At 33.4% G+C, this 25,268-nt stretch overlaps 1 protein-coding gene across 1 annotated transcript; it reads left to right on the top strand.

Annotated features, from left to right (window-relative positions):
- The first annotated feature begins 5,046 nt into the window (after positions 1 to 5,046).
- Positions 5,047 to 23,798, top strand: LOC113416975 (bile acid receptor-like). The gene is made up of 11 exons (XM_026675121.2): positions 5,047 to 5,441; positions 14,746 to 14,875; positions 16,334 to 16,696; positions 17,756 to 17,896; positions 18,122 to 18,249; positions 18,421 to 18,525; positions 18,929 to 19,028; positions 20,850 to 20,978; positions 21,182 to 21,286; positions 22,162 to 22,275; positions 22,771 to 23,798. The coding sequence occupies exons 2-11, from the start codon at positions 14,812 to 14,814 to the stop codon at positions 23,007 to 23,009; spliced, it is 1,488 nt and encodes a 495-aa protein (XP_026530906.1). The 5' UTR covers positions 5,047 to 5,441; positions 14,746 to 14,811; the 3' UTR covers positions 23,010 to 23,798.
- Positions 23,799 to 25,268: the final 1,470 nt, after the last annotated feature.

Here is a 25,268-nt window from a genome sequence, read left to right as displayed (position 1 = left end):
CAGTCTTCATTGATAAGCAAGGGCTGGATGTCTGATCTGTTCTTTCTATAGTCCACTATAAGTTCCTTGGTCTTATTGGTGTTGAGGACCAAGTTATTGTCTCTACACCACAAAAGCAATCAGTCCACCTCATCTCAGTAAGCAGACTCATTCCCCTGAGAGATGAGTCCCAACACTGTTGTATCATCAGTAGAAACTGTGTAGCTAATCAGTTATGAAAGTTGAGATTTCAGACGTCTGTCATTAAGTAAAACCATCTCTATCTATTGGACCGGATGGAATATGTGCCTACTTCTTAAGAAAGCTATCCACTGCCATAGCCAAACCTCTAAGCATAATCTTTGAAAAATCTTTCAGGACCAGCTCCTTGCCTAACCTATGGTCACAAGCCACAGTCATCCCCATCTTCAAAAAGGGAGACCCAAGCCTAGTTGAAAATTACAGGCCAATCTCCTTATGCTGCGTCACCTGTAAAGTCATGGAATCAATTATTAACCAATCCATCATCCTCCACTTAGAGACAAACAACCTACTCTCCAATAAACAATTTGGTTTCAGAAAAACTATCCTGTAATCTGCAACTCTTACACTGCAAAAACATATGGACGACACAACTCGACCAGGGCAAAGCAATAGACGCAATCTACATAGACTTCTGTAAAGCCTTTGATTCAGTGGTACACGACAAACTACTCCTAAAAATAAAATCCTATGGTATCTCTGGACAACTGAATAACTGGATAGAAGCATTCCTGTCAAACAGACAACAAATGGTCAAAATCGGGCGTCCTATCAAATCCAGTACCTGTCAATAGTGGTGTCCCCAGGGCAGTGTTCTAGGACCAACTCTCTTCATACTCTACATAAATGACCTCTGTGATCATATTAAGAGCAATTGCGTTCTTTTCGCTGATGATGTAAAGCTGTTCAATACCACAGACAATACTGCTACCCTACAAAAAGATCTTGACTATGTATCTGAATGGTCAAACAAATGGCAACTTCAAATCTCAACAAATAAATGCTCTGTCTTACATATTGGCAAAAAAAATCAGAAAATAAAATACAAGCTGAATAGTCAAGATCTTGTTGATGACCCAAGCTCTGTAAAGGACCTTGGAATACTCACCTCTAATGATCTAAGTGCTAGAGCCCACTGCAACTACATAGCCAAAAAGGCATTAAGAGTTGTTAACCTAATCCTACGTAGCTTTTTCTCTGGTAATATCACACTACTAACCAGAGCATACAAAACATTTGCTAGACCAATACTCGAATACAGTTCATCAGTCTGGAACCCTCATTACGTATCTGATATTAGCACAATTGAGAAAGTCCAGAAATATTTCACAAGGAGAGTTCTCCACTCTTCTACTCATTGTAGAATACCTTATGCCACCAGACTTGAAATTCTAGAACTAGAAAACCTTGAATTACGCCGTCTTCGGTCTGACTTAAGCATGGTATATAAAATCATACATTGCAATGTCCTACCTGTCAATGAATACTTCAGCTTCAACCATAACAACACAAGAGCACACAATAGATACAAACTCAAAGTAAACCGCACCAAACTTGATTGCAGGAAATACGACTTCAGCAATAGAGTGGTCAATGTCTGGAATACTCTACCCGACTCTGTAGTCTCTTCCCCAAACCCCAAAAACTTTAACCTTAGACTGTCTACTATTGACCTCACCCTTTTCCTAAGAGGTCTGTAGGGGCGTGCATAAGCGCACCAACGTGCCTACCGTCCCGGTCCTATTGTTTCTCTTATTCTTTTATTTTTCTTATATGTACCCATATCATGTATTCACAACTATGTATACACTTATACTTATTATCTTGTAAACAATTGGCAAATCAAATAAATAAATAAAATAAATAAATAAAAGTCTCATATTATCCACAACAAGGAGAGGAGAGAGTCTATCTATCTGGGAAAGAGAAATTAGAGAGGTTGCAGATTTATTTTTGCCCATTTTCTATGATTTGTGGAGTTTCTTTTCAAGAAATCTTACATGGAACTTCAAACAAACAAATAAACAATCAGGTAGATATTCAGATTGTTTTTGCCTCAAATGTAGAAAATACATATCTCTACTTAATACATAGGTCTACTCTTAAAAAGAACTTCTCATCTCCATCTATATTTAGAATATAAAGAACCTAAAATCTGAATAGTTGTTAGGAGATGAAGACTAGTGTAAAACTTATGGAAATACTTTTAAACTACAGTATATCTGATGGAAGAAATTAATCTTATCACATTGTGATATTTCAATTGAATGATCCAAATTTAGGGAAAACCACCACATTTGTGAATATTGTTAAATTAGCATTGTTTTACTTCCTCAATTTTTTGGGCCTACACCATATACTGAACCATAAACTAGCCACAGGGGCTCAATTTGTATAACACGCCAGGACAAAATATGACTAGCTAACTTGCAATATGATGTGTCATCCAAAAAGAACCTTAAGTTCAACCCATTAAGTCATATAATTGTACCCTAGTGCAATTATTCCACAAATTCCCTCTCTAAAGGAACAGTACTTACAGTGGGGCAATACTGTTGCTCTTACTCCCTTAACAGCTGACTTCAGAGCAAAAGAGATTATTATAATTTCCTAAAAGAAAAAGATACAGTTTCAAAGTGAAACACTCAAGTTGAAAAAAAATCAACTTTTAAATTTGTTATGGAAAAAACATCCTCACAATTACTTTATAATTTACTATTTCCATATAATGTTGAATTATGGGATTTCAAGCACTTTGGTAAGGATATAGGTACTAAAATAAAGTCTGTTGAGTTTAGTGGGCCTTCCTCCTAAGGTTATAAAATACAACAACAGTTATCATTATTTTAAGTGATATATCTAGTACAAAATACATGAAGTTCCTAGTTTTCAGTTATTTTGCTATTATTTTTTCCATTCATTCTTTTTACAGTAACATTAATGAAAAATATCAGAACTAGATGGAGTATAGGTAAAACATTTTGTAGTTCAAGAAACATAAATAAACATAGAGGAATAAAAAAGAAATAGTTAAGGTTACCTGGAAAGATGTAGTCTATTTTAATCAGAGTAGAGAGGAAAATGTGAAGTGATTTTACAGTTTGTAACAAGATGAAATAAGTTGGAGCAGAGGTACCCAACCTTTGTGGCCCAGCGATTGGGGACCCCTCTGTTAGAGAAATGTGCAAAACAAATCACTGAACATTTTCATTCCTGCCCCTCTTTAAACAATCCCCACCTTTGGTAAACACCTCAATTTAATCATGTCTTAAAGTCTCAGCTTCAGATTATCTATGCTGGATAAAATTTAACTCTGGCACCATATTGGTTATTCTTTTGCAATTATTAAGGAATGAAAAAGGAAAACAATCTAATTTAACAAATATTTGAAAATTTTCCATTATAAGAAATGATACACACACCCACACCCACACACAAAACTAATGAAGTTATTGCACTGTTAAATGTTAAAATAATTAACATAGAGGAATTTTGAAAGTAATTATTTAAACTCCATTTTACTCCCTTCTATTTATCTGTAAAGTGTTTATACATTTCTGCACACATGTAACATTCCTCTTTTCACCAAAATGTGTACATTGAAAGCCTTGATTCCAAGTATGTACCAAATTAATTCACATTGCAGTAAGGTTGTATTATCAGCTGTATTATCTGTATTATCAACCTGACTTGTCTGTTTCTCAGAATGTTGATGAATATTAAGAAATACCAATCCCAGTGGATGCTCACCAAGATTCAATCTTTTTATAGAGATACAAGAGGTATCTCTGTGACATTTCTGTGACAGCAACTTTTATAAATACATATATTGAACTTGAGTATATGATGAGTGCTTACAATATTAACACTGCAATAAATTCTGTTCACTATCAGAGAAAAGTCATGATGCCACAGTACATGATCAATAACAAAGCCAGTAGTAGCTTACTTTTCACATCCATCTGCTCCACTGATTACAGTACAGCTAAGCTAAGCTATATACCAAGATTATTTGAAGAAACAGGAATCACTTACAGACATGAACTTACCTTGAGACAAACTGTGATGGTTGTAAGGAATGCCACTAGGATCAGGGTTATGAAATACTGTTTCTGCTGATTCTTTATATTGAGATACATGCACTTCTGCCCATCACCTTTGACTGTGTGTCATCTTACCTTAGAAGTTCTGTCACCTTGGTAAGTCAATATTATTTCATCTCTCTATGCCTCCTGGAAGTCCATGAAAATTTTTACTGTTCAGAGAGATACTATAAATATGAATGTGGTGGTCCTTTAAAGTATTTGACCCCAAAACATTTAAAATTATAAAGTTTTAAACAACAGTTTAAATGGGGGCCACAAAAGTTGACAGCTGACCATCTTGATGAAGAATCTATCTATCTGGAATATTACATTTGATGCATTGTCGGGAATTCCAGACCTATTGAAACTACTATTATGACTATTCTGGATATCACCAGGTCATTTTTTCAGATAGATAGCTTCTAAAGCTCCCAGCTGAAAACCATCTATTCCATCTTCAACAAGTTAATTTGATGAAAAGTTGTATGAAAAGAAAATAAGTAGAAGAAACAAAAGAAGGATTAAAAGCAGAGATAAGACTATTTCTAGATCTCTATAAAGGAAAAATACACAATACTAAATGATCTTGAAGATGTTTAAGTTTGATTTAAATGTGTCAAGTTAGTGTGTGGTGTAAACTAGCTATATGTGGCTTATTAAACAAACCATGTTTAAGCAAACATGTATAAGGCAAATATTTTAATGGGACAGGATATTTATAAAAAAGAATTAGTATTTTATTAGTATTTATTACATTTTAATCCTCTGTTCATTCTAAACAAACACATGGTCTATCCACCTCCTTCAACTCTGAATGATGCTATGAAATAAATAACAATTAGTTCAATGTTATCTGAATAGAAGTCAGAATCATGCCTTCTCTATTTCTAGTCCTAAATTCTGTTCACTATATTGCATTCTGCTTGCTGTTTGTCTTTCTGTGAGAAGGTGCAGACAGTTTGTGCTGGTAACATGCTTTGTTAACAGTGTGAAGCAATCAAAATGAACATATGTCAAACACTGAATCAGGACAACCAAAAAGTTGAGAGAGCTGGCTCCAGAGATTGCTGGGAAAATGTGACGTGTAGATCCTGATGGCCTCTGTCCCTGATGATTCAGTTATTGTTTGATTTATGTGATCTTGCAGCTGCCCTTGCTTTGACCCTGGGGATGGCTGTGTGGGAAGCTTGTGTCTCTAAGATAGAGTGAAGTGCCGCTTTGTAATGTATTTGGAGCCAAACTGAGTGCAAAGAAACAGATAAATACAGAAAATCCTCTTTGCTCCAGATGAACTGAAAAGAGGGACTATAAGAGGACTCCCTGGAACGAAGTGGTGTAAGTAATTTTATTCACTTTTGTCTGAAAATTGTCCAAAGTTTTTTTTTAAATATTATGCTTTAGAATCATTATGTCAAGTTTGTCATGTGACTTTCAAAATTCAGAATTTAATTATGATGAAAGATTCAGCTATTCATTTGTTTTTACTTTCTTTTCATTTTAATTATTTTCTTGGTTAGAAATAGTGTGGGAATGCGAGAATCTATGTCTGTCTATCTATCTATCTATCTATCTATCTATCTATCTATCTATCTATCTATCTATCATCTATCTATCTACAAAAGCAGCGTTTTCAACTTTACTTAATGGGCATATTATCTTTGAATGAGAAGACTGCTGGAACATATTTAATTTCACCCACATATGAATTACTTGCCTTGGCTCCTATTATTTGAGAATTGGATAGTGAGGTATGGTACATTGACGTAATGAACATTCTACTCCTTTGAAGATAAGATATTCTGTTGCTTTTTAAGTTACTCTGCTTATCCTGTTCCATCTTCTGGAACAGAGTGAATTAGTAAACTAACCATATTAATATTATGTTTAACAATAAATTCATTAAATACACTGAAAAGAAAAAATGATGCATCTTTCCATTCTAAACCAACAACGAAGTGCCCAAACTAATCTTGGTAAATATAATTCTTAGATACAAACACAGGACTACAACATGTAGACATTCTCATTTTATGATATTAAATAAAATGGTAGCAATATTTCTATTTTAAATAGAACTATATTTGCCTTTACAAAACATTAGTATGTGTTACAATGGGAATATTTTTGTGATATCTTCCTAATATATAATCTAAGCTATATTATGACTGGAATGTCCAAGTAGAAAAACACCCATTTATTTTCACTGGAACATTTCGCTTTCATTTCATGTGCTTAAACTTTCCATCTCTAAAGGTAACTTTTGATAACTGCTTTTCACCACAGTGATAACACTTAAAAATGGTTAAAAAGTACCTATATGGAAATTTGGCATTGTGATGACCGTATTAATCACCGTGGTTTTGATAGTATCAGTGAGCAGAAGAGATATCTATATTGATATCCTGTTGATTGCTGGAGTCAGAAAACTATATTTCTCAGCATGTTCAGTATCAATAAAAACTTCTGGGAAGCTTCCTTAGAATATATAAAATGGATGCAATAATGTTTCTATTTTACTAAAACTACTGGGGAATTATTTAGATGGAGAGAAAGCAAGTGAAATCTCACATATGAAATGTATTGCGGTATAGTCATGAATGCCAACAGTTGTGGATGTGTTCAGATAATTTATTCCTTATTGTTAACCTATTTGCCTTAAAATAAAACTTGCTGAAGGCTCTTTTACATATTCAAAAGTTTGAGAAAATATGTATGATGATGTAAGCATGTATGTAACTTGCTGAAGGCTCTTTTACGTATTCAAAAGTTTGAGAAAATATGTATGATGATGTAAGCATGTATGTAATGCTCATCACTACAAACCATTACACAAAATAAGTGTGTGTTATGTGTTTGTGTGTGTGTTTGTGTGTATGTGTGAAGAAAGTTGCCATGCATGGCAAGTCATATAGATTTACTTTATTTCTACAGATAATTCTCTATATAGATTTTCCTTCATTTCAAATGACTGAAATCTTCAGAGGAATTCATTTCCAAATATCTGTCTTTATAATAGCAGTCTTAATTTTAGTCATATTTTAAAGTTTTAAAAGCAGCATGTAGCATGTAATATAGCAAAGTAATTCAACAATGCAAAACAATAACAAATTCCTGAAACATTATTGATGACATATTTATCAATTCTTCATATTTCTGTTGTCATTAAGAAGCTTTAATTCTAAAGCACTGAAAAACTTAGAAGTCTATTAGAAATAATCACAGTTGCTTATGTAAAATTTTTACATGACAGCAATAGTTTCAGTTATTTTTTGTATATCAGGGTCTAAAGAAAGAATTAGGACAGGATCCAAATCACGATTTGAAACTTTTGCCTAAATCTGATGGTTTTGCAACCATAGATTTTCTTTTTCCCAGGAAATAAGTACACTACAGAAATGCAGGAAGACTTTCAGCTCAAATTCCTAAAATTCTCTCTGGTCAAGAAATTTCCCTTTTGACACTACTGTCAAAATATTTACGATAGATGTTAATGTACTGTCAATTGAAACATTCTGAAATACTCCCTGGGGGGTCTCCTGTGAGGCCTATGCTCTATATTGTGCAATAAAGCAAGCATTACATTTTTATTGCCATTTATAATAGTTAACAGCTGCACAGTATCTTCGCAATAAATAAATAATTTTTGCCATGAAATTTTTAGTAATATTCATTTCTTTAATGCTAAAATATTAAGATTAGTATAGAATAAGCAGCTCCTTTATTTTTCTTCTTTTGTATGAAAACGAATGGATCCTGCTATTTAACCTGCAGACTTTAATTTGTAAGCTTCCGACATGAATATATACAATTTCACCCTTATCACAACTATATCCACCTTTACTTAACGCAAATTTAAAGCCATTTTTTTGTGAAACTTTCTTGTATATGCAAAAATGCCAATACATTGATGACAAAGAAAGAGATAACTTTTCATAATTTTCCTCTTCCCAGTTTCTCCATTCTGCTCTTGTATTGATTTCTGGAGCTTATATTACACAGGAATAAGGGATAGAGTAGGAAGAGAGACTCTGTGGCACTTGTTTTGCTCAGAGGATTCAACAAAGAAAACTCCATGCATGAGATCTCTCCATCTAGCCACTGGATTTAATGGTAGTTTTCATTGCCTTTAAATCAAAAATAAATCTTTTCTGCACGCATCAGAAACATTGGAGAAAAGTTAGATTTATTAAAAAGATTGTGCAGAATGGAAATATTATTTGGAAAGGCAGCTTCCCCCCAAAAAGCTATTTTTGTTTGGGCAGCAGGAAGTGTCAGGCATCAAGTTCTTGCATTTGTGATGACTATGGTTTACAGAGCAACAATCAAGAATTATACAGGCTATGTAACTCCATGAATCTAGTGGCGTTGTGTATGATAGCTAGACACATGAAAAAAGAAAAGCCCCCAACAGGCAGTTTGTACAGTAAGCAGTACTGTCTGAAGGAATTCTTCATAAACATTAGACAACTTCTTTCCGTTTAAGACAGTGCCACGGTGCCTTGCAATTTGCTTTCTTTCAGAGTGTTTTTCAAGATGACAGGGAATTTTTTTCTGCTTTCCTAGCTTTTTTTTTGCATCCTTTTCTCTTGCCCATTCCTTCCAGGACTTGAAGCCATGATAGTAGAAAAAGAAGTAGGGGAAAAGTTGAACCTTCCTGGTCAGCCATCCCATGGTCCATGAGAGTTGGGTGACACTGATAACCCAGTGCTATTTACTGGGAAATTGTTTATCCCCTGGGATGTGATCCATTGGACTGAGTAAATGGAAGTTGCCCAATGCTGATTCTTCAGGTGGGGTAGGCAGTGGCTTTGGTAAAGAATTTGTCCTATTTTTCTCTATCAATTTCATGGATTCGAATTTGACAGAAGGTTCAAGCCATGAGTTGAACAATCTATCAAAACTCACCTCCTTTCTCAGATTAAGCCCAGCATCAGAGACAGTAACAGGGCAATGTTTTTCTATTGGCAGGAAATCAACAAATTGCTTAGACTTGTTTTACAAGCTAAATTTGTAAGAGGAGCATGTACCACTCACTGGCCTTGTTATTCAGCAAGATTAGAGCTCAGCTGTTGTAATAGAGTAAATTATTTTAGCGTACTCTTATGCTGCTTCATGGATCAAAAGAAACTATTTTAAAATAGTTGTTAACTGATACAGTGTCAAATATGCCAATTATTCAAATTGCCATTACAAACACAGCATATATTTATTAACTGGCAAAATATTGATCTAAAATTCTGTATTTTGAAGGCTGTCCCTGCTATTTATGCAAGCTATCTGGATTATGAAAGAATTACAAAGCCCACTGTGGCTCTCTACTTTCTATCCATCTATTCTGCTCTCAGGATATTCAGAAAAAGGAAGCTTATATTTACTTCAATTTTGCCACAAATGGATAGACAAGATTGGTAATTAAACACAAACTTTAAAACAATAATTGCTGTATTTTAATAAAATGGGCAGCTATAGTTTACAATTACATACCCAACCAATCAATCGCAATCAATCTTCTTGTCTTCTGGTGCAGTTATTAAATGTATTAGTAAACTAGCTTCTGTTTTAAATTAACAACCATTTATTATTATATATAAACCAGAACTTTGATTACTTTTAATTAGGGATTCAAATTTAAGACATAAATCAGAATTAAAAATTTCTCTTAAATACAACAAAATAAATAGTCATCTTAACTAGTCTCCTAAAGCGTCATTTGAAACTCTGTCCACCTATTTCATCGTTTCAGCCTGTTATAAAGATATTTTGATTTTAAAAAATGGAGTTAGTAGTGAAAAATTTAAAAAAGTTCCTACTGGCATATAAATTTCCTTGTTTTAAGCAAGTCAAATCCACAATAAAAACTTGTTAAAAACACAAGAATAGAATTCTTTATTGGCCAAGTGTGATTGGGCACACAAGGAATTTGTCTTGGTGCAAATACTCTCAATGTACATAAAAAAGATACATTCATCAAGAGTCAAGAATCATAAGTTACAACACTTAATAGTCATAGGGTACAATAAGCAATCAAAACCTACAAGGAAACAGTCAATATAAATCGTAAGGATACAAGTGACAAAGTTACAGTCATACAGTGACAAGTGGGAGGGGATGGGTGATAAGGAGTGATGAGAAGATTAATAGTAATAGTAATGCAGACTTTGTAAATAGTTGGACAATGCTGTAGGCATTATTTATTTATTTATTTATATTTATTTATTTGATTTGTCAATTGTTTACAAGATAATAAGTATAAGTGTATACATAGTTATGAATACATGAAATGGGTACATATAAGAAAAATAAAAGAAAAATAAAAGAAACAATAGGACAGGGACGGTAGGCACGTTGGTGCGCTTATGCACGCCCATTAGTTGTTTAGCAGAATGATGGCGTTCGGGGAAAAAACTGTCTTTGTGTCTAGTTGTTCTGGTGTGCAGTGCTCTATAGTGTAATTTTGTGGGTAGGAGTTGAAACAGTTTATGTCCAGGATGTGAGGGGTCTGTAAATATTTTCACAGCCCTTTTTTGACTCATGCAGTATACAAGTCCTTGATTGAAGGCACGGTGGTAGTAATTGTTTTTTCTGCAGTCCAAAATACTCTCTGAAGTCTGTGTCTGTCTTGTTGGGAACCAAACCAGACACTTATAGAGGTGCAGATGACAGACTCAATAATTCCTCTGTAGAACTGTATCAGCAGCTCCTTGGGCAGTCTGAGCTTTCTGAGTTGGTGCAGGAAGAACATTCTTTGTTGTGCTTTTTGGATGACGTTTTTGATGTTAGGTGTCCATTTTAGGTCTTGTGAAATGATAGAACCTAGAAATTTGAAGGTCTTTACTGTTGATATGGTGTTGTCTAGTATTGTAAGAGGTGGTAGTGTGGGAGGATTTCTCCTAAAGTCTACCACCATTTCTACGGTTTTGAGCGTGTTCAGTTCCAAATTGTTCCAGTTACACCACAAGGCAAGTTGTACAATTGGTCCAGATTTGTATTTCTGAAAGTTTGTTGATAATGGAAACAAGATTCTGCCCTTCTTTTTAATGTCATGATGAAGCAAGACATAAATTTTCTGTCCAATCTTCATTTAGTTTCCCTTTCAGTCTGAAAAACAAAAGTGGCCTTTGAATAATATTTCAAGCTCCACATTTCAAAAAATATATGAGCCCATGAAAATAAATTGAGACAGGATAAAAACTACATTTGATTTGACATATATGATTAAAAATCTAATTACATTAATTAACTATGGCTACTCTGATTAATCTCTGCATATTTATGTATTTTCCTCCACTCACATTAAAAGTATAGTTTATGGCAACTTTGGCACTTGCATTGAAGATGGTGGTCATATCTAACCTCTAGGAGACAATTCATAAACCCTATAGTAGAAGAATTGATTGATTTGAAGACACAATTATTCCCTTTGTATCTCTGCACGAATGAGTTATTTAGAGAAAGTGTAGTTTTCTTCAGTTATTCTATGTTCAAAATAAATTTGACACAAAAATCACACAGTTAACTTTTAAAAATGTGTATTTGCTGATTAAAACAGGTTCACTGGTTCATGCTCTACTGATCAGTTTATCTTATTGATAAAGTTTTCATGATTCATCTAGTTGCCTCCATTTCAAACAAATATTTACAAACAGATAACAAGTGGCGGCATTCCAATCATGCCATGCCTTTTCACTTTTTGCTACCTTGTACTGGAAGAGGGGAAGAGATGGCTGTGGAAGCAAGACTTACAAGTTAGAAATATCTTTCAAGAATCTGTAAACAAGGATTTCAGATGCCATGGAACTGTTTCCAAAAGTTAAACATGCCAATTCAATTGCAATTTTGTTAAAACTAAAAGCCTAGAGGCAAATAATTGCTTGGTTAATTCAAAGTCCTTAAATGAAATTCAGCTTTATGTATGTTTTGAGTCAGTTCTTTTTTTTTTGTCGTTCACTAGAAATAAGGGAGGAAGTAGGGCTATTATTACATTAGCCTATGTGATTTGAATGTGATGTTTTGGAACTGGTGCAATATCATAAATGATTCATGGCTTTATTAAAATAAAAAATCTGCTTAATTAATTTTCATTATTTTTTTCTCTATTAAGGATTCACAAATAATGATTTAACAGTTGATTTATATTTTTAAATTTGAGAATTAACAATTATTTATTTTTCCTCCAATTATCCATGTACAGTCATTAGTGCAACCAAGCATGATCATCATCATATCCTTCTCTTCCTCCTCCTCCTCTTTCCAATTTACCTGTCAATATATTTTCCAATATTCTAAAACTGAAATTTGATATACTACTTGAATACCACCTAGTTTCTTCCTTTCTATTTGTTTCTTTAATTTTAACCATTTTTCTTGATGGGAAAAAACTCTGGAAACTAAAAAAAACTGGTATTTTGTAAATTTTTAATTGAATCTTTGAAAAAAGATAGCAAAAGTAACAACATTTTCCTTTACCTTAAAGACAAATTAAAATAAGATTTTGTGATCCAAACAATAAAAATATACCAGCATTCATCTCCTTCTTTCTTCATAGCATATAACCTCTCCTGATTTAAGCTTGTAAAGTTGTTCTTATTATTACCTAATTGACCCTTTTTTCAGATTTTTTTTCTCAGTCTATTCCCAACATTACTCTCTGCCCTTGGGTCTTTTACTGTTTTTCTAAGATAAAATTTCCCAATTCTTCAGTTTGTTCTTTTAATTTCCATCAAATATATAAGTCTTCCTTTCTTACAAAAGCCAGACCATAGAAGTTTAGAATGTCTTACAAAAGCCAGACTATAGAAGTTTAGAATTACTTGAGCAGTTATATATATTATTTTGTTTGCCCACATTAATTTAGCAAATTGGAGTACTTAAGTATTTATCATAGGTGCTGCAAGCTTTCCTGCATAGGGATGTACAAACACAATAATCAATACTCTGTCAATGCCAAATTCAACTGGTCCTAAAACATCTATTGCTATATGCATAATGATTATAGTTGCTTCAAGCTTTTAAAGTGCTATTTATTTGTATTTTAATTTAGTCTATTATTCCTTTTATCTTTTGAACTGTAACCAACGATGAAATATTTTTGATAATGATCAACTTATAATATTTTAATAAAAAGAACTAGTAAACAAATAAAGAATTATATCCTACATTTAAAAAATTACCCTCTATTTCCTTACAACCAACAGAGTTCATATACTGACACAAAACAATCCATCTTCTTTAATTTCATATCCTAATTTGGTCAGTTGAAATCTAACATTGTAGACCTTAATGATTACTTGAATTAAAAAAATACAAAGAATAAAATCCAAACTTTTGCTGTAATTATTTTTAAGAGGTAGCAGATATTATTTTGCATCATGTGATATAGTAGGTTTCAAATTATTTAGGATTCAGTAAAGAAGTTTGGATACCAGTTTGAGAAATAACTTTCTTTGAAACAGAGAGAATCTGCTATGCTGCGAATAAATCTAATCTTCTACTGCTCAGTCCTTCTCAATAATCCAAATTATTGTCAAGGAGTTCTGATCCTTTATCAGACTTTCGTTTCTATTCTTTACATATACTCAGCATTTTTGTTTGTTTCAGACTTTAAGTTGCTTTTTTTAAGTATAGGAAAGTTAACTAGTATGTTTTCTTGATTTCCAGATTGAACTAGTATTGGCTTTTTCAATTTCCTATGGCAGTTTTAAAAACTATTGTGATCATTAGGATGTTTGATTCTCTCTCTTTTTCTTTCTTTCTGGTAGCTAATATCAGGCATCTAAAAGTTGGATAACATCAGCAGAGTGGGAGGAGGTAGATTTGTTCATATGCTACTACTGTCATGGGTGGTCTGTTGTTTTTTGCTTTTTTAAGGAAACTAAGCACATTACACTATAAAATATCAATTCCATTCGAGACCCTTATGACCCATGTCAGTATTAGTAATAAGTTTATTACCAAATTTTAGCAGCAGAATCTCTGAGGCAGAGGTTTCCAAGAATCATAAAATACCAATCCCATAATCATAAAATACCAAACCTACAAGCATGATTGAGAAGAGAATTTATTAGAAAGGGATTGTGTAGAAAGGAGGTCTTCTTTAGGAATAAGAATAAGTTATACTACATAATTTATATTTCAACATACTTAAACTTTTACAGGAAATATATAGCAAAACAATATGCTGTGTTGCTTGTTGCTCACTTTGCAATGAAATGATGTCCTCATAGTTCATCTACACACAAAACAAATCTATACAGAGTAACAGTTTTCAACGGAGGCCTGATAAAGATTTTAATAGAATGTATTTGGTTGACTAAATTATACTTTAGAGCCCTTCATAGCAGAGGTGGTGTTCAGCAGGTTCTGACCAGTTCTGGAGAACCAATAGCGGAAATTTTGAGTAGTTCAGAGAACCAGCAAATACCACCTCTGACTGGAGTTTTCACAGTATCCTTCCCCTGCCACGCCCACAGAACAGGTAGTAAAAAAAATTGAATCCCACCACTGCTTCATAGGATTGCTTTTCCATTTCTTCTTTTCAGCATATTTTGTCTCTATAAATTGCTTCTAGAAATCTTCCATTTTGGCAGCAAAACCTTGACTTTTGAACTTTAAAATAATTAAATGCAATCCCTTTCTTCAGGTATGACTTTTTTTTGAAAGGACAACTATATCCATATTGAATGAAGCAGTGGAACTGGAACAGAGCATGGCAAATACTTTTGTAACAGTATCTGATGGATACTGCCTTAGTGAGCCAATACAGTATTATGGTGAGTAAAAAAGAGAAATTGCCAATAAAATATGTATGTTAGTAAAAACAAGAATTTCTGCAATTGTTAAATACATATTCTGGATCATATATGGAGAATATTGAAAGGTTATTTGGGATGCCATTTTAGATTTGAGGGGGTCAAAAATAATTTCCCCCAAATACACATTTAATTCAAAGAAAGATTCAAAGATCATGAAGGTTATTCAGATGATGACTATTTTAAGGCATTAATTCTTCTTAAAATGTTTTATGAATGTCATTTTTTACTTAATAAAATACTATATTGTTATCCAGATTATTTATTTATTTTTATTAAGCATATGGCAAATACATGGAGTTATAATAGTTCAAATGTCAAGCATCCAATGTCCAGTCCACCCAGCCATTCAAGGACAGAGTGGTCTATGTTGAAAAAATCAGACATTGGGCTGATGATGGACATTTGGACACAATGTGATAGATATTTTGTCGAGGAGCATCACAGTCACACCAGAGAGAAGACCCCCCCTTAAACAATGAATCCTGGCAGATACCATGTTGGGTATGGATCCTGTTCAGAGTTGTCCCCCATAATGATCTGAAAGGATCTATTGCTGAGCATGTTGTTTATTAGGCGATAGATGATTTTACAAGGGATGATGTGATTCAGTTTGAAAAGCAGACCCTTCTTCCACATGGTATCATATACTGCAGTAAGGTCGATGAACACGCTTGTGGTTTTTAAGCTTCGCTGGAAACCAGCCTCGATATGTCTTGTTAGGCTCAGCACCTGATATCTGTTGCCATGTATTTAGAGATTACCGTGCCACCCAGGGTGCACCGCGACAAGCCTCACACCCCTGTTATCCAGATGTTTAGTCTTGATAGACAATGTCAAGGTCCTTCCTGGATTATATTTTTAAATCACTGCGGGTTGAATCTTCTTCAAGTATATGACACCTTTAAAAAGAAGATTCTCCTCTCATAGCCCTTCAATAGAACAGTGTTACTTGGAAAATAGATTACCTAACCACAACAACAGTTACTAAATATATTAATGGTAAATATATTAATGGGTGTACTGTAAAATTCAGCTTACTTTAATTCTACAAAAATAAATATGAATTATTCAGAAAAGGATGTATTGTCTACAGTAGTTTCTAAAAGCAGATTCCAAATCTGAAAATAATTCTAGCAATATGCTTAATTTCCAGTTGGTCATTATAAAATGACAATATCCTTCACCCTGTTTCTTCCTTTTTTAAAAATTTTTCTCTTGGGATGTGTTTTCTATATTGCTCATTTCGACCATTAGAGTCATTGGATACAAGATGGGTGGCAAATATCTAACTCAGATGTGGAGGCTGTTTTATTTAAAAATCAAATAGAAAATTTTTAATTAAATGTAGAAATATTACAATAGTTTAAATTAAACGTGTCAAATTCTAAATTGTGATTTTTTTTCAAAACAATGCAGATATCTTACCAGAACATATCAGTTATCCAGTGCAAGACCTTGACTTCCAACCTGCTCCTTACTGCCAATATTCAACTGTTCAGTTCCCTCCAGTATTACAGACACCATCTCCACAGACTCATTACAATTCATATAGCTTGGACTCTCAGTTCAGCGATGGTCAATACATCATCAATAATTGTGAACTCAGTAAACCCACCTGCATGGGTGCCCATCATGATGGGGGAGGATACCTTGGACAGAAACGACCCAGGCTTACTCATTCTGCCTTACGAATAAAAGGGCAAGAAGAGCTCTGCGTAGTCTGTGGAGACAAGGCTTCTGGATATCATTACAATGCACTCACTTGTGAAGGCTGTAAAGGTAGTAAAAAAATAATATTGTATCTTAAGTGGGACTGGCATATGAGAGGTTTAGGAATGAATTGCCAAAAGTGATTATTCAAAATATAGGAGATGAGTTCAGAAGATAATGGAACCGACATTGGTGCTGGAAACTGTAGGATTGTAATGTCTAAGCATATTATAGGAAGCAAATTATGTTCTGTTCAATTGCAAATGACATAATTGATAAAAATCAGAGGACTTTAGACAGTTTGATGGTATTAGAGCTGCAGGAGTAAAGATCAAAAGCAGGAAATTTGAGCCTATTCAGAAAATAAAGTAATCTGGATACCGAAGATGAGCAAACTTAATCTGGAGATTGTCTGATATTTCCCCCTCAATACAGCCTTCCGCAATTTGGTCCCTGGCAGCTGCTCTGAACAGGCCTAGCACTGACATGCAAGTGTTCAAATTTTCATCACACTTGAAGTTCAATAAGCAAATTTTCTTATTGACTTTCAAAGGGAGTGAAAATTTCTATTGAGAGGGAAATATCAGATAATCTTCAGATTAAGTTTGTAATGAACATTATCAGAAATTCAGCCTAATCTACTCATGAGGTGATGGTGAGGGGATAGGCCTTTCTAAATGTCTAACCTATTATAAAATGTCTAACCTATTATAAATCATTGTTAGCTATAAAACTTAATTGTAAATAATTACCTTAATGACAATATTATCATATCTTATTTATAATATCCATGCAATTCAAAAGTAAGACCCCTTGAGTTCAATGGAGCTCATTTCCTTCTAAGAAATTCTATTTTAGATTTGTACAAATTTTTTAATCTTATTTGTTGACATGCTATTTTTCTGCAATATATTATCTTATTATACCTTATTATATTGGACTGCCATTTGTCAGAAATGGTGTCGGGTCTCCTGCTTGGGCGGGGGGTTGGACTAGATGACCGATAAGGTCCCTTCCAACTCTGATTATCTGTTATCTGTTATATCGAACACTACAACTTAAAGTACAGTAAATTGCTGATATATAATTTCTTTATTATTTATCATAAACTGAAATAATTGTTGGAAGGATTTTTTCGACGGAGCATCACAAAGAATGCAATATACAGATGCAAGAGTGGAGGTCATTGTGAAATGGATATGTACATGAGGAGGAAGTGTCAGGAATGTCGCCTAAAGAAATGTAAAGCTGTGGGAATGCTGGCTGAATGTGAGTGCCAAAGCTATTTTTCTCTAGTTTCTGATGTGCTACTTAGTTTAGGAACATTTCTGATAAGTTGCATATCACGGAATAGAATAAATTAAGCAAATATAGTAATTGTTAATACAATTTCAATTTATGGGGTTTACAACAATGGCACATATTTTACAATGTAATGTAAATGTCAACACAGTTCTTAAATATGCTTATGAATTTTGGTATAAATTTTTTTAGGTTTGCTAACTGAAGTCCAATGTAAATCAAAACGACTTAGAAAAAAAAGTAGTTTTCTTTGCAACATTAAAATGGAAGATGAGGGAATGGACAGCAAGCACGTATCTTCTACAACCAAACCTTTAAAAGTAGGGTCATCTTTCATATGTTTTTTATATTTTTTAATATTTTGTATTTTTATATATGTTTAATTATATTATTATTTATATTTATATAATATATCATATAATTATATTAATTATAAAACATATTAATTATAGCATTTGGCATTGAAGTAAAGCCTACCTTTTTTTCCAAAGGTCCAGGAGAGAATGGAATTTACTCCTGCAGAACATGAACTCATTGATCACATTTTGGCCGTTCACCAAAAATGCACAATTCCAATGGAGGAAGCAAAAAAGTTTGTATGTGCTCATAAATTAATATTACCAAGATTTTTTTTTTAGAAGGGGTGTGATAGCTCAGCAGTAAAGACACTGACCTTGTCAGCTGAAAAGCTGAAAAGCTGACAACCTGGTTCAAGATGCAAGTGCCATGCAGAGCAGTGAGCCCCAGCCCCAGCTCCTGCCCATATAACAGTTTGAAAGCATGCAAATGCAAATAGATAAATAAGTACCATTTTGGTGGAAAAGTGCGTTCCATGCGCCTTGGCCCCATGACCATGCAAATGTCTTTTGACAATGCTGGCTCCCTCAGCTGTTAGTCAGACACTACTAGAAAAGGGAAACCTTTACCTTTATTTTTTGAGAAATGTGGTATTCCAAGTTTCAAATGGCATGTAGGCTCATTCTAAATATTTTAAATTAGTTACAGGAAAATACTAATCCTGAAGAGAATTTTCTACGTCTTTCGGAAACAGCAATGATTCATGTGCAGGTCCTAGTAGATTTTACAAAAAGACTCCCAGGTAATATTTTTTAATACAGCATTTTACAAGCTAGTTCTGATCAATCTCTTTAGCTGATTTAAAATATGTACTTAGTATTAAAGTAATATACTTTAATAAATTATTCTCCATGGCCCCAGGTGGCAGTACTTGGATAACTGGATTTGGAAGGTGAGATATTACCAAAACATCCTAGAGCACAGTAGCAAACTACAGGATTTCCTTACTTCATGCAAATTTGTTTTATTTGAAAAAAATTGTTGTGTTTTCTGCCAGCATAAACAATTTGCATCAAAGGTCTAGAAACATATAAAGACTTATTTCCAAATCCACTTGAACATCTTCTTACTAAAACTCTTTTCTGCCCTCACTCATGTGTTTACGGTGTTATCACTATTCGTCCTGTCTTCCATTTATTTCTGTTCCTGCAAATAACCACTATTACTATGGAATTATAATGCCTATCCACATCTTTTCCATTAGATCTTAAATTGTCACTGATACCATCCACTCTAGTGGCATTCATAGGGGGTCAAAAAAGTCAAGATGGTGCTTGAGGCAGTGTAATCAAGTCCACAACCCTTTATATGTGTATGCAGTATCAATGTTTTTTTTTTAAAAAAAGCTTCAGTTGTGCTGCTGTCTTAACTTTTCAACATCTCCTCGGGACACTGCTGCTCTAGATCATGTATTAATAAGTTTGGACCCAACTATCTAATTATCATTCCGCTTTTTAAAAAATATATATTTGGTCATGCTTTTTATAATTCTTGACAGTGGATACATTGCAAAATAATAATTGTAGTCTAAGATATTTGATGGGACCCACATCGATAAAGATATAAAAATCAGTTTAAATATGTGCCATCCCTGTCCATTTCAATGAGCCTGATGAACTTTATTGCTGGATCTGGAAAGTTCTTCTGGTGCTTTTATCATGGGAGTGATACTATCTAGTTTTCCACTTTCTGCAAATAAGTAGCCGCTGGTGTATTCATAAACTTCTTAATATTTGGAATTCCTTTCAACTCTACATTTAAAGTTTAAATAGTAACTACAGTATCAAATTGTATAGGCAACTTTTTTACATTTTCACAATGCACAATAATTTGAACAATGCATAATATTTAAAATAGAAGAGTGAGGAAAATTCTCAGGGACGACTCACACCCCAGTAAGCACTTCTTCACTCTCCTACCATCTGGTAGGAGATATAGAAGCATAGCCAGCTGCACCAACAGGCTGAAGAACAGTTTCTATCTGTGGGCTGTCAGACTTCTGAATGGAAAATAACTTTATGTCAACATAGTATGATAGACTTGTGGGGTTGGCACATCATGGAACAAGGTCACATAGTGTAATTGGGACTGGGTTAGGGACCTGTCCTCACTGTGAGTTGTGTTGGAGTGGGTACATGAAGGGAGGCTCAGCCAATCTCATTGTACATATGTTGTACTGTGACAATAGAGGTAATAATAATATCTGCAATGGTCCTATTTAGATTCACAATTTTCTTTGTCACAACATTCAGTATCAGAGCTTCTAAGAGTACTACAGCTCTGGATGTTTTCTATTGGCTAAGTGGGACTAAGAAGTAATTTCTATTCTTCTTTCCTTCTCTTCACTCCCCCTTTGGATCTCTCCAACATAGAACTTTTATGATGGGAAACATAACATTTCCAGCAACAATTTTCCCATCTGAGGCTGTAAAATCTTAAAGAGATGGAATCTAAAAAAATACAATATTCAAATATGATTATTTTTTAATAAAAAAAATTCAGAAAAGGTAAGTAAATGGTAAATTATCCTTAGTCTAATTTTATCTATTTCTTTATATTATAGGATTTGAAAGCTTAGCTAATGATGATCAGATTGCACTATTAAAAGGTTCTACAATTGAAGCCATGTTTTTATGCTCAGCACAATTATACAATGAACAAGGGACTGAATATCAGACACCATTTCATGAAAGTAAGTTTTAATATTACCGTAGCATTTTTATTTTGTGTATATAATGAAGTGGCTCAATGTTTACATAAACTTGTCCCATCAATGCCCTTTTTTTTGAATGACCTTTTTCTCTAACATTGTATTAAGCAATATTTTTGTAATGTGACTTATTCTGTTAAAAATATTTTTAAAAGAATATTTGGTTATTTTGTTCTTTATTGTAGATCATATAAAATTTTCTGACCATACTATATGTGGCCAAAATAAAAATGCTTATCCCACAGAAATGTCTCATAGAGAAGAAAGTCCAACATCTACTAGTACAGCAGGTAACGAGGCTTTGTGATATATTCAATAAATGGCTAAATAATTATTTAATTTAAATATATCTAGTTTCAAAAAGTAAATAAAATATCTTGAAAATTCTTCTACTGAATTTTTAATAATGAAGTATCTTCATGTTATATTTTTGATTTCATTTAATTCACTATCTGGATTTAGCATCTTGATACCCCCACCATGTATATTTTTTAGTTTCTGAATCCTGGAATCATCTTTGGCCACTTCAACCTTTATTTGCCTCTTTTCTAGTGTCTCTTTTACTTTGTTAAATGTTTCCTCTTTATTTTGCACTTTTGTTTCTCACATAGTTCATCACCCCAATTGTTAATATGTTCCATGGTCTGACTTCTTAAAATTATAATTATACAATTAAACTATTGTTTAGTAGTTTTTTCTTGTTCTTCCCACATGAGATGGTAGTGTGGGTGTTATTATTTTATGATCATATAACTTTGAAGGACTTCCATTACTTTATTTTTCTCAAGTTTAATTTTGGAATGTTTTTCTTCTTACTATCTGGAGAACCCATAGTGCTCTACCTTTTAAAAAAGAGTTTGTTTCTTCAGTTTTCATTTAAGCTTTTTCTGTTGAGTTTTAAAAGCCTTACCTTTTGCTTATTTTCTCCAAACATGCTAATTTTCACTGATTAATTTTTTTATCCACCATTCTGATTCCTCTAACATGATTCTTTAATATCCATTGTGTTTACTACATTTAACTTATTTAAAATGCCAACAAACCTCCTCACAAAAATGTTTCTGAATGAATTTTACTTATTTATATTTAACCTAATATTTGTTTTAAGAATGAATCAATGATATATTATTTAACTATCATCTGATATTTTATGTTATTTTTATAGGTATAACTGAGGAGTTTATCACCGCATTATTTTATTTCTATAGAAGCATGGGAGAACTTAATGTGACCGCAACAGAATATGCATTGCTAGTTGCAACTACGGTGTATTTTTCAGGTAGCTTTAGCAATTACTTTTTAAAAAGTTCAAATTTTAAGAACGAGAACAGAAGTTTTATTTTTCTCTTTTAGGACTAACATAATTTTCCACATTTCAATAAATCTTTAATAAGACCCTCCCCCCTAAATTAAGTATTTATTTCTTAAAAGGTACAATACCATATTATCCCTATTCTGCTGAAATTAGCAGAATCATTACCTGAATGGGCATAAGAGATTTCTGGAAAACCTATGGCCAATAGAACAAGAATATATACAGTAGTATTCTCATAGCAAACATGATTTCTACTTAAGAATGCAATGCTATCTTTTTGATATTGCTTGGTAGTTGACATAAGAACACAAATAGATGCATTCTGACATAAGGATAGATAAGCTGGTTGGGTTGCTCGGTAATTTTGAAATATCCTAACAGTTCAAAGTTGGAACTGACAGTTATTTTGTTTTACACAAAATCATGTGTATTTTTATATTAAAAAATCATATTTTTCAGATCGACCACTCCTAAAAAACAAGCAACATGTAGAAAAACTCCAAGAACCTTTTTTAGGAATTCTGTACAAATATTCAAAAATCTATCACCCTGAAGAACCACAACATTTTGCCCGTCTCATAGGGCGGCTCACTGAACTCAGAACACTTAATCACAACCACTCAGAAGTACTAGTAACTTGGAGAACAAGGGATCCTAAGCTGACTTCTTTACTTTGTGAAATGTGGGACTTGCACTGAAAAATTGCTACTTTATGTGAATTGTTACAAAGGACTTTTTGTCAAATATGCTGTTCCTTAATTCTTACACTTTTAAGAAATCATTTATGTTAAATGACTTATATCTCATAAATCTGTCATGATAACTATTCAGAATGTTAGCTTGTGTTGTGAAAATACCCATATACATTTGGGTAAGCAAAATATGAAAATGTGTACAATTTATTGACTAAGTATTACTGCCATATTTTAAAAGATATATGTAAAAATTGTTTAAACTGTTAGATATCATAATGCATTATATATCTTTATATGAACCATTCAGACCTCTGTTAAAAGGTGGGTTGATTTTCCCTGTGGATTATATTAGGCTTTAATTAGTACTTACACTATTCTATTTCATCAATAAAGAAAAAAACATGGTCATAGGAAGAATGTTTTATACTGTAGCTCACACATACACGAACACTGCAAAGGTATTGACCTGGCAAATATTACAATCTGTAACTTATTTGGGTGCACTGCATAAATGTTGGTTGATTAAATTTACCATTTATGCATGTCCCCAAGCCATGTCATTCACATCATATTATAATTCATCGTTTGCCAAAGCTGAATACTTACAATAATTAAATAATAACATTTAATAATGTTATTTCACCTGTATGTGAAGTCATGTTGTAGATGGACTATTTTAGAAGTATATTTTAGAACTTATTCATGCCAACTTCATTTGTGAATACAACTAAGATTTCCAATGAATTTGAAAGGGATACTGTATATAAAATAAAAACAATTGAGTTGAACTTAGCTTCTGGACACTGCTATGAACAATGTTTCCTTCTCAGCAATAATGGAAGTGTCTTGTCACTACATTCCTTTGGGATTTGTTTTCAGTCACTGCATTCTTTTGGGATGTTATTTTCACCAGGAGTTTTCTGGTCTCCCATCCAAGAACCAAGCAGGTTCCATCTTGCTTACTCTTTATTAACACCAGTCATGGCTAGACATTGCCATCTTTTTGGATTTTATGGTTTAGTACTAGAGGCTAATTTAGACTGGTATTGATGATTTACATTAATATAGTGATAATCCACATCTTATCTTTTAATATAATTTCTCAATTAAAAAAGCTTCCTGTTAATTTCTATTATTGTAACTTTGAAGATATATATCTTAAAATTCTACTCTTTTTATATTGGAGATAATATCTTTGCATTTAAGTATTATTATTCATATCTAAAATAATATTGTGTTAATGACATCTGAATATAAAGCTAATATTTTAAATCTTGTTTAGTGCAATATTTCAGGTATATATTTAAGTCTAATAAATGGACTATCAATTAATTGATTTTATATGCTTAATTGGGTCAGAAATCTTTATTTCTAAAATACATTTGTACACGTTTAAAATGGTAGTCCTCTAATTTAAAGTCATATTGTAGCATTTCAAAATTTGGAAGAAATAAAACAGACCAAGGACAGTACCACTTTCCCAAGATTGCAGCTACTGCATGGTACATTCAGAGGTTCCGTTAGTTCCCAGTTGAAATTTCTGCGAATAAACACCACCTAATTGCTCTTTTTGTTGGTAGAATAAACATTCACCGCACATCCTCGTTATCTTATCTGATTTGGCTACACGCAGATTCTCTAATGTAATGCTTCCCAATTCGGCGTCATTGAAATCGGCTTGCTCCATTTTTAGATGCAAGTGACGGCGAGACCTTGACTGATTTCCTGACACCATTTGCGAAGGTTGAGTAGCCTTACTCATCTGAAAGGTAGTTTACCCAGACCAGCTATCGGCGGCTTTCCAGAACTGAATCCGGGACGGGCATCTGTTTGCGAAGCCACAGTTCTTTCTCATGTCTTAACATACTTCCCCCCCAGTTCTTATCATAGTGTTCAGTCCAATTCGCTACAACAGTTGAGGTTTTGTGAAGACTTAGGGTTGTCTTCATCAACAAAACGTGAAAGAAGATCCAACTGTCTATGGAGATTCTCAGTCATCCAGGTCATGGTTGTCCCAAAGGTGCTTTTTTCAAGAGGCAACTGGACTTTCTGGTTTTCGCTTCTCATCCAAGAAGCTTCTTCAGCGAAACGTCTTCAAAGAAAAACCAGAAAGTCCAGTTGCCTCTTGAAAAAAGCACCTTTGGGACAAGAAGGGCCGACTGTTGCGAAGGGATCGCGGGAGGATGGAGTCTACCTGCGAGGCGGGCGGGTGAACCGCCGATTAACGAGATACTGACCATTAATGCTTAATCTTTGGGCAGA

The sequence above is a fragment of the Notechis scutatus genome, chromosome 3 (assembly GCF_049901735.1).
Source record: "Notechis scutatus isolate UNSWTSFEM ecotype Mainland chromosome 3, rNotScu1.2, whole genome shotgun sequence".
In the NCBI taxonomy this organism is placed as follows: domain Eukaryota; kingdom Metazoa; phylum Chordata; class Lepidosauria; order Squamata; family Elapidae; genus Notechis; species Notechis scutatus.
Note: the sequence above shows the minus strand (reverse complement) of the source record. Positions and strands in the feature narration are given on the sequence as shown.